The sequence below is a fragment of the Wyeomyia smithii genome, chromosome 2, assembly GCF_029784165.1.
Source record: "Wyeomyia smithii strain HCP4-BCI-WySm-NY-G18 chromosome 2, ASM2978416v1, whole genome shotgun sequence".
NCBI lineage: Eukaryota > Metazoa > Arthropoda > Insecta > Diptera > Culicidae > Wyeomyia > Wyeomyia smithii.
In genome coordinates, this window is record NC_073695.1 from 263,561,930 (window position 1) to 263,577,550 (window position 15,621).

Here is a 15,621-nt window from a genome sequence, read left to right on the forward strand (position 1 = left end):
CGTAAAATAATAACAACTAGAATATACCTTAGAATACATTTCATTAATAAGTAGAAATACACATACTATGTTACGTTTTGTTTTGAGGGAGTAAAACTCAACTCTGCGAAAAACTTCATTCTCGTGGAAACGTTAAAAACTTTCCACCACCCCCATCAAAGCCTCTAGCTAGACCATTTTAATCATCGTTATTCCACGTTTACTACTTGCTGACCAGCATCGTGTTTTCCGTACTACACACTCCCACCCCAACCGTTCGCGCGACTGCGTGAGATACCTGAGTGTGAAGTTCAATGCTACTGACCCTGAGTTGGAAGCAATGCAACCGCTGAATCATTTCCACTCCGCGGTTGCGACTGTATAAGTGAGTGTCCATGGTTTGAAAAGTGGTAGAGAAAATAAAAAATAAATAAACATTCGAATGTGTGTGCACAAGAGCATACTTTCGATTTCATCGAAAAACTGCCGGATCCAGACGGAATCCGAAAATCTTAACAACATACAGGCACTCAGATCAGGGCCACTCATGTACGTTCCGGGTAGGCACTAGAGGGAGAGAGAGACGTGACACTCAGTTTGGATTAGGTTCCGATTTTTGTTTCATATTTTTCGTCCTTCGTATTCCCCACCCTGCCCGTGTGCTTGCCTGCTTGTACTGACTCTGTTTCGGTCGACTTTTCTGGCTGGCCTCATGCCGGGGTCATCGAAAAAATCTCGGATCAGTTTTTAAAGCGCTCGCAACGAGTAAGGTTGATTCGGTTGTGTGGATGACCTTCTCTCGGTGACAATCAAGAACGGAACGAAAAACACGGATAAAAAAAACAGTCGGAAGTGAGTTGTGACAATCGATCGGCCAGTGGTTAGTGGGAAAAGTTAGCGAAGTTTTTTCTTCGTGGAAATTAGTTACAGAACAAAACAAAGTGATTGAAGAGTGATTCGGAGAAAAGTGGATTTTGGACTCGCGCAGCGCGGGATGAAAGTCGGTCTCCGTTGCTGGAACACACGTACTCAGGATTAGCAGAGCTCTCGAAAGGACTCTAGGTAAGACTCATTAAAGCAAACTCTGTATTCTCTAACGGCGAGGGTCCAGTTCGAGGTCAACTCTTTGCAGCTCCGCAAATGTGCTCTAGATTGCTTCTAGGAAATTGGTTCGCTCTATTTTTTTTTTTACATTTTACGACGGGTCAGTTTGACTTTCTACCCCTGTGCAAAATGCAAATAAGGGGCGTTTCTGACCTCCGTCGAGGTAGAAAAAGTCACTTTCGCTTTTCGCAGGGTCTCCTTTTTTTCCTGTCATGCTTGGTTCGGAATTAGTGCAAGGATGATTTTTTGCTTGTTTGTTTCGTTGGTTCCAAATTGGAAAACCGTTCGTTACCCCGTTGGGCCATGGGAAAACGAAGAAATGAGGGCTGATTTTTATGAGCTAGCCATAAAACTTAGAGAATATTAAAACCCAACGAAAACTATGGCACATTTTTTGTGCCTCATGCGACAGCGGGAATGACTTTCGGCTTCGAGATGGTGCATAAAGTAATAAAATTGATGATCCCATTCTGGAGTGATTGTTTTGAATCGGTTCCAAAGCTAATCCTTTGGAATAATTGCGAACTGCTGCTATTGAAGGGATTAACTGAGAATGGTATTTTCTTTTACAACTCTAAATGAGCCGATATTCTGTGGAGTAGTAAAATTTTCTCCGTGAAAGGTGGTAACTTCCATTCTCGATAGCATCGACTAGTTTCGGGGAAAACTGTTTACGAGGCAGAAAGTAAAACATAAGAATCCGCTTACCCGTTTATCGATTTTCCTCCCTTCTGCAAAAAAGCAGTCACTAAAGAAAGGGAAACCCATGCCAGCATCCAGCAACACACGAAACGGAGAATCCCATCCCACGGCGCGTTCGGTAAATAAAAAGCTCGCGAGCTGAAAATAAAAATAATCGTCCTCTTGGCAATGTGTGTAACTCCTGCGTGCACTAGTGCCGAATGAGAAAAGGCAATTTTTGTGTGGGGGGAAATTCACCCTCGCTCGGATGGAAGCAAAAAAGATCGACAACAGCAACATGGCGTATTTTATTAATGGGTTTTTTTTCTCTCTTTCCTTCCTTCTCCCGCAGTCAGAGCAGAAACAGCGAACGATGCAAAACTACGATTCAGTCATGTCCAGTTCGCTTCCGCAGCAGCCCAACGCAGGCGGATGGTACGATATGACCATCAAATCCGAACCATTGGACACTACGAACAGCTACGCGCATCAGTATTCGACCTCGAATCATCTTCATCATCACCAGCAGGACACTCCGATGTCCCACTCGAGTCCAACTTCCCCCCAGAGCGTGGACAGTATGGATTCTTTGAGTGGTCGGAGTCAGTACTACGACAGTAAACCAGTCGGCAATAATGGACTGATGCACGGCTACAATCCACTGGGTTTTAATCCGTTAACACCGCCCGGATATGCTGGAATGTTCATTCCTCCGCAACAAAACCAACAACAACAGCAACTGTCGCGACAATCAACTCCAAATCGTAACTACGGGAAACAGCAGGACAGCGGATATGTGTCTTCTACCCTCACTCCAACTCACACTCCACCGATGGACGTGACGCCGCCAAAGTCCCCCAAAGATAGCGCCGAAACTCCAGAAAAGTTGGAGGAAGATATCGGATCCGATTGTGGCGAATCCTACGAGGGAAGTGACGATGAAGAAGGAATCCGTAAGCCTAAAATCAACTCCCACGGAAAGGTGAAGAAGTTCAAGTGTAAGCAGTGCGAGTTTATAGCCGTCACTAAGCTGAGCTTCTGGAAGCACTCCCGGAGTCACATTAAGCCGGAGAAGATGCTAACCTGCCCGAAGTGCCCCTTTGTAACCGAGTACAAACACCATCTGGAATATCACCTCAGAAATCATCAGCAGTCGAAGCCATTCCAGTGCACGAAGTGCAGCTACAGTTGCGTCAACAAATCGATGCTAAACTCCCACATGAAGTCCCATTCCAACGTGTTTCAGTTCCGCTGTGCGGACTGCAATTATGCCACCAAGTACTGCCATTCCCTGAAGCTGCACCTCAGAAAGTACGCCCACAAACCTGGCGTCGTTCTAAACATGGATGGAACTCCTAACCCACTACCGATAATCGACGTCTACGGAACGCGCCGAGGACCGAAATCCAAACCACAAAAATCGGATTCTAAAGGGGAACCTCAGCAACCCTCGGAAGCACCTCTAACACCGATAAACCACCAACCACCGCCCAATCAAAACCCATTCACACCACCGGGCGGTGGTCAGTCCTCAAACCTCGCAAGAAATTTGCTCCCGCATCAACTGCTCCAAAGCCCCCTAGCAAACATGTTCAAAAACGCCGCCTCCAACAATCTACCTCTCTTCCCGTACCTGAACCTCAACTTCCAGATGTTCGCTGATCAGCAAGCAGCCATCGCCCAACTCTCACCTAACTTCCGCCAGCAGTTCCCCGCCCAATTCCACGAGAAACTTCACAGCGAAGACTCCACTGAAAGCCCATCCAAGCCGAACTCCTCTCCGTCCTCATCCGCTTGCTCAAGCATCACCAGCAACAACCACCAGACTAGCTTGAGCGAGGAACTACTCAAGCAAATCACCGCCGCTGCAGCGGATAGCTCCAACCTAAAGTCGGAATCCCACTCAGCCGCGGACACCGACATGGACTACCAAGTAAGCGAAGATCTATCCCTGCCGCTGGATCGATCAATCGCCACACCCAACACCCCATCCTCCAGCAGTGCCGTTACATCCGCCAACAATGCCCCCAAAAGCGGAGGACCTACCGCAAGCAGTAGCAGCAACAGCAAGAACCGTCGCAAGGGACGTGCCTTCAAGTTGGAGCGATTAAACGACTTCACCAAATCGTCCGCAACCTCCATGGACAATCATCACTCGGATGAAGACAACTCGATCGATGATCCCACCGACGCACAATCCGTACCTAATCCACTCACCAAGCAGCAGCAGCAACAGCAGGACCAAACCACCGAAGCGAAGGAATTGACGGCGCAATCGACCCAAACGACGACGCAATCGTTCGAGTGCAAACACTGCGACATCAGCTTCAAAGACGAGGTCATGTTCATGATCCACAAAGGTTACCACGGGTTCGACGATGTCTACAAGTGCAACATGTGTGGCGAGAAAAGCAAGGACCGGGTTGCGTTCTTCCTGCACATTGCTCAGAAGTCGCATTAAAAACTCAGTTAGAATTAACTCATGAAAAGGTGGTGGTGGTGTACAAAGCTAAAAATAAGCCGGCAGAGAAGCATGTAAAAACTAGTCGTTGTTGGACAATTGTTTACCTCAAACTCAACACTCCGAGTGAAGACTGAAGTAGCAGCTACGAGCAAAATAATCAAAAAAATCCATTTTTCCTCTTTTTTTGTTAGTTTGATCTGAGACAAACCTAAGATTACGGAGTAAGTTTGCACAGACTTTGTAAAAATACGAACCAAATACTAATTAGGTGATCGAGAAAAAAGGGCATTCTAAACAAAATCAAAACAGAGCAAAAAATCAAAGAATAGCGTTAAGATTTATTGCTAAATTATTAATGGTTAAGACTACCAGCGGTGAGACGAACGAATTGTTGTAAGTTTAAAGTTATTCAAACTGGCTACCTGTATTTATTTATCGAAGCGAAATAAATTATTAAAACTTATTCTCCCCAGTGGTTTCTATTTTTGTGGTCTTCCGTTCCCACCGTTTCACGATCGGTGATCTTTATTTAAATCGAACGGTATAATTGTGACACTCAACAGAGCGATAATGATCGAAAAATATTTCGATAATTTCCTTTAAGACTAGGGGAACAACTTAAACGTGCACGCGCCACATTTTTTCTAAGTTTTCTCTCACGAGTTTAGGGAATCCGGCGCGCCCCTAGTTTAGGTATTTCAGAAAGGTCAGAAATTGATCTTACTTCCTACCGCTGCTGCACCGCAGTAAGTAGCAAAGATTGACTGAAAAATTTCCCTGTCTGTATGCATGATGAAGAATTTTAAAGGACACGTGCTAGCGAAGGATATGAAAATTTGCCTGCCCAAGAAAGATAAAATTGTCTAGTTGACAGAGGGGACTGCGGGATGGGAAAAAAGTACCCCTTAATCTGGTGGTTAATTGAAATACCGGTCGCAGGTCAGGGAGAAACTTTTCATTAATTGTGAATGCACTATTTTTGGAAGTTGTTCGAAACTTATGGAATGTCGTTATCTTAACCGAAAACTCGTCGAAGCGTAAATGGGGTGATGAAAATAATGTGACTCGAAGAAGCGTAATGAATATTTTTAACGTTTGCTGGAAGAATTATATTATATATAATATAGATCAAATAGGAATTTCTAACTGACTTTTTCATCTCAAGTGACGGGTACAATCGACCTTCCTCAAGTTGAACATTGGTGAGAGTGTTCAGTATAAATTCTGGCTATTTTAGCAATTGTTTTTCTATCAAAAAAATTAAGAAATGTTATAAATGACTCCGGTTACAGGCTAATAATTTGTGATTGCCAAATATGATGGTTTCCTACTAAGCTAACATTGTGCGAAATTGATTTTATTTGGAGTTAAAATGAATTTAGAATGATTTGGTTGTATGCAATTGCCAAAAAGAAAATCTTTTTTCGAAACGAAACAGTAACACAAATAAAGTTTTACGAAATCATACATAATTATATTTTACAGTGATTGTATGAATATATGAATAAATACACATAACCTAAAACTCTAACACTATCTCAATACCCGCTTTTTCACAGATTGATTTTCACTACAAAATTCGAAAAGAGCAATTTTTTGGTTGTTCCGAGGCATAAATTCTCAATTTTTAATTCTCGGTCATACTTTCTTTAAGATGGCCAAAAAAATGCTGGTATAGGAGCTCGAATGACACTTGAATAGGTTTTTTGAGCAGTCAAAACTATTTTTCCACAGTTACAAACTCGATTGACTGCCCGGACAACAAATTCGACGGTTGAATGACAAAAGAGCAAGAACTGGAGGTGTGATTCAGGCTTAGAAAAAAATTGCTTATCCAAACGGGATTCGGGATCTGTCTCCGGCTTGGTCCTTTTCTTAGTAGTTTAGGAAAGTACTTTCCTGTTCCTGTTCCGTTCTAGGAGGCCTCGACCAATTACACAGTCACACACTGCTTCCTGAAAGTTATGTTTTGTGACTGTAAGAGAGTGGCTCTTAACACGCAAAGAATATTAGCGTCATGAAAATAGAAGCTATTGAAAAATGCTATTTTGGGATGGTATTGACGATTACAAATATTTTAAGGACCAAAACGGTTTGTTTGATCAGTGTGACGTCTTCGGCAAAGTTGTATATAATAATTATGTTTTCCCAGAAAAATATACACCCTCAAAAAAATATTTATTTTTGGAACAAAGTTAAAAGAAAAATGAAAAATTAATTATATAAAAGAGCTTATTTTTTAAAAACTCCAACGAATACCTAAACAATGCCAGAATAGTTTTTTTTTTCGAATGACAAAATTGTTATATACAACTTTGCCGAAGACACTATGCCTATCATTCAAACCGTTTTGGTGTAGAAATATTTCTATTTTCCAGTTGAGCACTCTAGTCTAATTTGATCTTGAGAACATTCTCTCAAATTTTCATAAAGATCTGAACAATAGAGAGGACGTTAGAGCGATTAGAAGCGCGCCTCATCACAATCGCATCCCTTACTAACACGCAGAGAATCCTGAGTAAGAATCCCCAGGATACCTTTAACTCGGTGACGGAATCGTGAAAGGAATCGCAAACACGATCCGGAGGAAGGGCCGGCATCACATTATTTTCCCGAGTGGGTAGTAAGGAATAGGGAAGGTTCATGGGTGACAAAGGCGTAGCCGTGGGGAGGGGGGGTGACCTTCTGATACCTGAACAAAATTTTACGAAAAGTCGACAGTGCATCAACAATAGGGTGCCAATGAGTTCAAGAGAAATTAGATTTTCGAATTTCGTTCAGTAGTCATCTTCCCCATTAATTTCCCATGGAACGCAATAATATAGGCTCATTTGCAAACGTAATTCCACGCCCTTACGAGTGGCTTTCTGAGAGTTTACCGGAACATTCGCCATGGTGGACATGCGTGTAGGCATGTTTTTGAGTTCTTTCTTCGTTCTATTTATATATTCCTCCACAATTTTCGCGTCAAGATTGTTGAGATAGGTCTCACGCTTCTGGTTTGTCCAGAAACTCTGGATGGGATGCAGCTGGGGAACATTGGGTTCCGCTCCATCTCCTTCAACGATTGCTTCGAGTAGTGAGCCGACACCAGATCCAGCCAGAGCACCGCGTCTTCGCCCCTACGGTATTTTTTGATGAACGACGCAACTTCCGGCAGGCACTTCGTACTATAAATTTCCCCGTTCACGGCCAGTACGGAGCTTCTCACTGATTGTCAGCCACAGCAGCACCTTCTTTGGGAACTTGGTGTGTGAAATGAATTTCACCTCAGAGGTCACTTCCTTCGTGGGTAAAGTGAAATATGGAGTGCCCAGCCAGTCGTTGACATCCAAGGTGAGATAAGTCTCGGCGTGGACCACCATCATCATGTCGCGATTCGCCGGAAAAATTGACTCGACCATCGAGCAACTCCGAGACCAATGGACGACACTTCCGCTTTCTGACGCCATGTTCACCAGGTACTTTTCCACTGTTTGGCCAGTTGAACCGACTTCCCGAGCAAGCGTACGCAGCGATGTAGCCACTTTCCCCTCGGTTTTCCTCCTCAGCATTCTTTGGAGCTTCTTGTCGCTCAGGGTCGTGGCCGTCCGGAACCGGTCTTTCTTTCGATGCTCTGATTGTAGTCCAGCAGAGCCAAGATGTTGTGGATACCGGAACAAGCGTAACCGGCGTCCCTTTTCCGTACGATGTCTATTTTCGACGCGACGGGGTAACGTTCTTTGATCGCGCACACTTCTGAACGGAGTAGCTTCACTGTTTTCGCCATTATGGTTTGAGTCAATTTTTTTTCTGTTGACTCATGAGTTACTATGATTGATGCTGCATGGGTAGTTTCGTCAGTGTGTGTAAAGGTAAACTTATGAAAAATCGGCCTTTTTTGAGCTTTTTTACAATGCTCAACTGGCTCAACAATTTTGTCTTTTCGAAAAAAGTTTCCATCCAAAATTTGAGCCTTATCGAACTTCTGAGATGGTTTCACTTACAGTCGTGAAAGTCTAACATTTCTGACCAACCTAAAAATGCACAAGAGTAGTTCTTGAAGTTTCAGAAATCGATTTTTTTAAAGAAAATCACTTAGAAATGCATGAAATGTCGAGAACTGATGTTGTTTCATAAAAATTTGTTTTAAAAACAAAAATTAAATTTCAGGGACATGGAAAGTTTTGCGTTGGGAGACTCGAGCTACACCAAAACACACAAAGGACACTCCCAGCTCGAACATTTCTTTCATCGATCAAAAAAATGTAACTCTGACCGCTTTGAGGCTCTACTTCCGAAAGTCCGATTGAGCTCAAATGGGCATGGGAAAATTTTACGAGAAAACAAAACTTTAGAACTCTATCGTAAATGAAACAATAAAAAAAAACCTTTTCTCTGATCAACGTTACAACTGTACATAAGTCTGTAGATTTATAACCTCTCGCTTAACGATATCCATCAGAAAATCTGTCGCTCGCAACAGTACTTGTTTTTGGTTTTGTCCGATAGTTCCGTGTGGGTAAGTACCCACATGGATATTTCCCGAGTGGGTACTACTACCCATACTACGCACATGAAACGCCGGCCCTGGGAGGATTCCCACTCAGGATTCTTATTCAAGAATCCTAGAGCCATATACAGAGCACTTCTGAGGATTCTTTTTTCAGGAATCCTTTTCAAGGACGCTCACGAATCCAATGTGAGGAATCTCAGAGAATTTATGCGAATCGTATGTGTTCGTCCGGGATAAGCTAAACTTGAAACTTTATACGCGTTTATCTCGGAATGGTGTTTCTCAAAAAAAGACTTTGTCGTGTTTACGATTGCGGTAAAACTACTGAAGCGCTTTTCTTCTTTTTTTTAAGGTTGGTCAATAAACTCCCCGGTCGTTGAACGATAATTTTTTATACACTAAGTTTAACTTTGCCGACAAAAAATTTTTAATTCAAATTTCGGCACTCAAAACATGTCATTTTTGAGAAAAACGTTCCCGTTGGCACTAAAAATAAAATACTTATGTAAATGATCTTTCAGATACCCGGCACACTTCTAAGCTAATGAAATAATATGAGTTTTTTTTTATTTTAGTTGATCTGCTGGGTCCAGGGTGTGTAAATGTATTGGTACGCTACAGTATTCACACGACATTAGCAAGATTTTTGTAATTACCAGTGTGGAATGAAACACTACGCGACAGCAGCCGCTACCGAAGTTTCATACAATCTGCTTTATCTCTCGTAAACGCCGCAAACCTCTGCCAAAAAAGAGTGTTATGGGAAAACGGCCATTACTCCACAAATAATTGGTATTTCTTGTGAACGAATGTTTTTTTTTTGTTGATTAATAGAGATTTCATAAAATTACAATTTTTATGCAATGAAACTCTTTGAAAAAAGCTTAAAACATTTCGCGTTATGTTAACGCTACCTGAGATTTGTACCAGTTCGTCGCCCAAGGATATCACCTTCGTGGATCAACAGACGTCTTCGTTATCTGAAGCAACAACGTTCTAGAACTTTGAGACTACTCAAACAACCGAGATTCCACCACCAAACAAAGATTCATGGGAGCGACCACCAATATAAATTTCACAACCGAGCTCCCTACGGACGGTACATGTTGCGAATGCAAAAAAACCGTGAAAAACTCAGCCAAAAAGGTTTTGGGCTTTTGTTAATAGAAAGAGGAAAGAACGTGGTCTACCTTCAAGTATGTTTTTGGGCTGCGGAACCTCGAGCTTTACTCGAGGAATATGTAAACGTTTTGCTAGTCTATTCGACGACGCAGTATACAACAGTCAACAAATTGAGAACGTGCTTGCCAATGTCCTTTCTGGTATGTTTTCAATGAACAGCCGTGATTTCAATAACACAGATATCCTAGCAGCTGTCAGAAAATTGAAGTCCCCGGGAGCCGAGTCCTTTATATCTCATGAGCAATATTGATTCTTTCCTGGCAGATCCACTGTAACCAATCTACTACAATTTAAATCACTGTGCCTCACCTCCATTCTGCAAGAATATCAAATTGATACAGTTTATACCGACTCAAAAGCGGCCTACGACAGAAGTAACCACCTTATCCTGCTTGCTAAGTTGGATCGTCTTGGTATGTCCTCGAACGTTGTTCACTAGTTCGAATCGTATTCGAGCAAGCGCCGACTGTCTGTCAAACTGGGTTCCGTAGAGTCAGGAGAATACTTTACCCGGTCACGTGTTCCGCAAGGCAGCAACTTGAGGCCACTAATATTCACCATTTTTTTCAACGACGCCTGTCTAGCACTGCAAAAGACTATAAATTGCTGTATGCCGATGATTTGAAAATGTATTACCTAATCAAACCTATTGTCGACTGCGAAATTCTACAAAGTGTAATTAACAGATTTCACGACTGGTGTCAACACAAACGATAGTTATTAGTGTAAATGTTCATTGATAACTTTTGCGAGAAAAAACATCCCATTCAATAGAACTCTCGTATAGGCGATGAAACCATCACCAGAACTCACGTAACGCGAGATCTTGGGGTTACGTTTGATTCAGAGTTGAACCTTCGGGAACACTATAGCCACATAATAACACAAAACATAATCAACAAATCTAGGCGGAATCTTTGGTTCATTCTCCGGATGTCAATCGAAATTCGTTACTGAGTGCGCGTGTGGAGCCCTTTTCGTAGCATCTGGATAACTAGATTTGAAAATGTCTAATCGAAATTTATAAAGGAGATTTTAAAAAATCCAATCGAAATTCAATAATGAAGAAATCCAGATGCGCTGCCTCCATACGAAGCCCGATGCAGACTTTTAGGAATGAACACTTTCGAAAAGCGACGAAATGTGCGAAAGGTTTGTTATAGAAAAAAAACCGCCAGAAGAAATTAACGCGCCCTGGGTTCTCAATCGAACGTATGTGAACGTTCTGCCACGTCCACTGCGTCAAAGAAATTTTTAAGGCTCCAACAACACAGAACGGACTACTCACGAAACGAGCCTATTCGAACTATGTGCGTTTTATTCAATAGACATTATCATTTGTTCAACTTTCATGTATCCGCTAGTTCTTAAGTGTTTACTCAGACTGTTTGTCGACTGAATATATACAAATAAATAATAACAACCAATATTTAGCTGTTCTTAAAAAACCGGATGTTACCACCTTGAATTTGGAAAATGGCAGAATTTGAGCCGAAGGCAGACTTTTACGCCGACACTGACAGAAACAGAAGCTTTGCTGCTCATGCTGAGATGTAACCGTCCGTCGCGCCATTTGCTAGCAAAATGATTTGTTTGAGCCGAAAACAGACTGTTAATATACCCCCAGATCTACGAATTTCCTCGTAAATCTTTGATTTTGTTTCATGTTTCGACCATATATCCGGAACCAGTTGACCGGTTTCGGCCATCCTTATCGGCAACATTGAGGACCATAATACCTTTCGGCGGTTATCAAACTTTAATTTGTTAGAGGAAAAACAAGAAAATTAAAATGTTTGAATAAAAAACCGTTCGTTTTTGCCACATTTGCACAGTGCCAAAAATGAAACGTGCCAGAATCGAACGAGGTTCAGTGCCCGAAATTTGGGGAAAACTTTACCTTCCGATCAAGACATTGGCGTTCAAAATCCATTCATATAACATAAAGGCATTTTAGTAACATATAGTTACATTTTCGAAAAACTTTCCACAACATGCCTCCTTCCTAAAGTAAGATGTAGTCCTACGTCAAAAACTTCTCAGGCTATATATTTACAAAACATTTTTATTTCTCAAAGGGTTTTGAGATTTGGGTGCTTTCATTTTCATTTTTTCAACCTTGTAACGGTAAATTGTAGAAACAACAAAAGAAATTGATGAATTCTACCGGATACTTGGCTTCAAATTCTTGCAAGAAGTCAACAGTTATCGCAATAAACATTAAGGTCATAAAATTAGGATTTGTCACAAATAACTTGCAATATACCGATTCGATTGAGTGCACCCTGAGATGAAAACGAATGTCTTCCTAACCATTCACCCGTTAATTACTTACTCAACCGGGCAGCAACAGCAGAACTGTGTCAGTTTGTTTGCTTTGTCGAACCAACCCGACCACTACCGAAGTCAAAAGACGAAACTGTAAAACTAATTTTTACCGCCAACCGAAGCCGAAGGTCAGTTTTGTCTTAAGAAACAAAAAAAGGAAGGCGTTCGGGAACTTACCTTCAATGTTTGTTTTGGGTTGCCTTCTTTCGGCCAAGATCGAAAGTGAAACTTTCCCTGTCATCCCCAGTCGTAAAAGCGAAGGATTAAAAAAGTAAGAAAAGTCCAACCCCGGCAAATCCGATCCGTGGGTATGCTAATTGGTACCATTCAAGGTTCGGCCATGTCTTGTAATGTTGTACATAGATACTTTTTTTCTTTTGCCTTCTTTAAAATCATAACGAAACGTTCCGAAGGTTAGGCAGTTGTTAGTGGGCGTTAATCATCCTGCTCGTGCCGTAAAATCTAACCTAAAGACAGTCACTCGGCAGACATGCGAAAGGACACAAAGGATTATGTGCAATAAAACACGTCTGTTTTAACTTTTACTTTTTATCGCTTCTTGTTGTGTGCGGTGTTTGTTCTGGAAACGTTTTGTCTCCCAAACCCGGGCCGACACACAATCGGTTGTCCTTTTTACCTAACTGGATGAGCTAAGGGAGTCTGGGAAAAGGATTAGATGGTAGTCGTAAAATTTTGGAACGTCTCATTTAGCCCTGCTAGGGTCAATCACGACTAGACATGTGCAAATCTCAGCCGTCCGAAACGCACAAGAGTAGTTAACGGTCACCCCAGTCCAGGTGAGATGGCCAAAGATCCGCTTTATTGATCGATCAAATTTCGTCCGGGGTCACACAAAAGAGCAACCGGCCTTTTAAATCCCAAACAATCGGCCAGCAAACAGTACTGACCATGTGCGGAGAAAGAGGACGAAACGAAAACACGATCGAAAACACACCAAAGGACAATCATGATTTATCGATCATCTTTCCAGCTCACTTCCACCCAACATATGTCCGATCGGATCGGGATCGTTCCGTGCAATAAAAAACAGCACGCATCTTTGATTTATCAGAGAAAAAAAATGAGCCACAATCGGACCCTTAATTGTTTACCACCGAGGTCCGTCCGGCGGCGCTGAGCTTACACACAGCTAGAGGATAACAAACCCCAGCCGAAGAATGGAAGGATTCTTTCGGCCCGAAAGCGAAGAAAGCTAAATCGCACAACAATGTTCAATCTTCGGTGTCACATCAAACTCGTTTGAGCTGCAGTAGGGCTCGGACTGGAAGAACACCCGGCCCCGGGGGTCTGTCGATTGGCGGTATGAATCTCATAGGAAAATACGGATTCACATTTTCAGCATTTTTTTTTTTCAACTAGAAAATTGCGAATTGCGTCGTTGTAGGTAATAGGCAGTATCAAGAATTAATGAATAAACGTAGCAAATGCGGTGAACAAACAATAAACACAGTAAACGTACTTTTGTTGGTTCAACTGTTCTGGACAGTATAAGATCAAATATTATTTACCCTCACCGTAAACACGGTATAAGCTATAATTCATGAGAAGTAACACTTGCTAGATTAATTGTCGCCGCATTTTTTCAAGTATAAAAGCTTCAATTAAACTGAAAAACGCGTTAAAGCATCTTTAAATCGAGCAAAGGTAAGTCACACTTCCGTTTCACTAGAATCTCACTTTATTTGTTATTGATGTTCTTCCCAGAAAGCGAAACAGAATGAAACTTTTCATCATCTTGTCGGCCCTCATGGTCGCGATGGTCAGCGCAGCACCCTTCGACCCCTTCAATCCATCCACCTGGAATCCGTTCCAACCGAACAACCAGCCTGCCGGTGGAGACTGGTGGCAACAGTTCATTCCCAGCATTCCTTCAAGCCTGGACCCGTTGAATCTTTTCGGACCACGGAACGAGAGCTCCCCTCAACCGTCATCGGCCGGATCAAATCAAGGTGCTGCTTCCTCCGGTAGCTCTGGATCGTCTTCATTGGCGAATTCCACCAGCGGTTATTAGAAGGCTCAGTTTTTACTGTTTTTTTGTAATAAACTGCAAATTTAGCCCGGTATATTTGCCATGTTGACATTGCCCAATGATAATTCACAATCTCACTGTTAATCAAATTTTTATCGACAGATAACAGGTTTCAACTTTATCACAATAATTTAATTCATGAAATTCCGTAACACCAATCTGGGAGCAGGCTGCCAGCTTCCAGATTGTCAACTGGTTCTTGAAAATTCTATATTACAGAAAAAATTCAACAACAATACAGCCTCGAAATCTCACGCTCGTTAAGAAATTCACGTATTGGATCATACAAAACAAAAACATACATCCCAATTAGGACTAGAGCGTCGAATAGCCACATTTTTCGCTTGATTGAGACATTTTGCCAACTCTCAACAACTTCGCTAATAGGATTGCTCCTGAACGTGGCACAGCGAATAGGATTAAGCTGCGACACATTTTTGTGCTTTGCTTCTCGGTCTCTCTCTTCATTAAGTTCCGTATATTCCATTTTTTATTTTCCTAAATTTACAATCGTCCCAAATCAGACTCCAACCGATCGGTTCTCGAGCACGTTTTTCCTAGACACCGTCCGAGGAGGGTCAGTCAACAAGCAACGCATAATTATCGATTTCAGAGATCCGCTAGGAAGCACGCACGGCTTTTCCTGGCTAGCCTAAGAGCCACGCTTGCTCAACAAGCGTGTCCGAAGGATAATGAGCCCAGGATCAGGATCAGAGGATCGGTTTTTACAAAAAGTCGGCAATGCTCGAATGGAGAGCACCGTACTTTTAATCCTATTAACGGTGCGAAGATTGCGTAAAACTGTACGGTCAGCTTTCCGACACACGGTAAACAACCGAGTCGAAGCGGGGAACATAATTCATATTTTTCTTCTTCATTTTTTTGGCACCCTCTTTGACCGGAATCACTGGCACATGCCAAAAAAAAAACAGATCGTAAGTTGGGGGAGGAAAATTCCAGCGAATTAATTACGGCGACTGACGGTTGGTAATGAATCAATCGGAACTCGCTTCTTCTGGGCTGTGATGATGACGGTGCGGGACAACGACAGGAGGGAGGATCGCAAGTTGGGAAAACAAAAATGATCGAAAGACCAAACACATTCTTTTTACCTCCGTTTTGCATTTCTCTGCACCTCATTGCCAACGTCTCGTCCCTATCGTTGATTTCGACGGGTAAAAATCGTGCATCTGTTGTCGAGTGCGGAATGATGTGGCACTTTTTCTGGGCAGGAACCACCAGCGGTGAGTGCATCGGGTGACTCTCTCTCGGAGAAGCAGCAAAGGAGGCTGAGGAGGAGGTGGGCAATGTGTATTTTAATGATAGATGGATAAAAGG

The 15,621-nt window shown here is 42.4% G+C and overlaps 2 protein-coding genes and 1 long non-coding RNA gene across 11 annotated transcripts in view; 2 read left to right on the forward strand and 1 right to left on the reverse strand.

The window, feature by feature from the left end:
* Positions 1-15,621, reverse strand: part of LOC129724144 (uncharacterized) — a 292,991-nt gene that overhangs the window by 35,169 nt on the left and 242,201 nt on the right. The gene's annotated exons all lie outside the window — the stretch shown is intronic.
* On the forward strand, positions 738-4,661 carry LOC129724146 (protein hunchback). Its single transcript, XM_055678803.1, has 2 exons — positions 738-1,041; positions 2,117-4,661. Exon 2 carries the CDS (start codon positions 2,138-2,140, stop codon positions 4,223-4,225), a length of 2,088 nt encoding a protein of 695 aa, XP_055534778.1. The 5' UTR covers positions 738-1,041; positions 2,117-2,137; the 3' UTR covers positions 4,226-4,661.
* Positions 13,735-14,317, forward strand: LOC129724150 (uncharacterized). The gene is made up of 2 exons (XR_008727877.1): positions 13,735-13,898; positions 13,959-14,317. It is a non-coding gene; the product is annotated as an uncharacterized LOC129724150 (long non-coding RNA).

Excerpts from the sequence above, each read along its gene's own strand:
- LOC129724146 (XM_055678803.1), top strand. The coding sequence starts at position 2,138 with ATGCAAAACTACGATTCAGTCATGTCCAGTTCGCTTCCGCAGCAGCCC.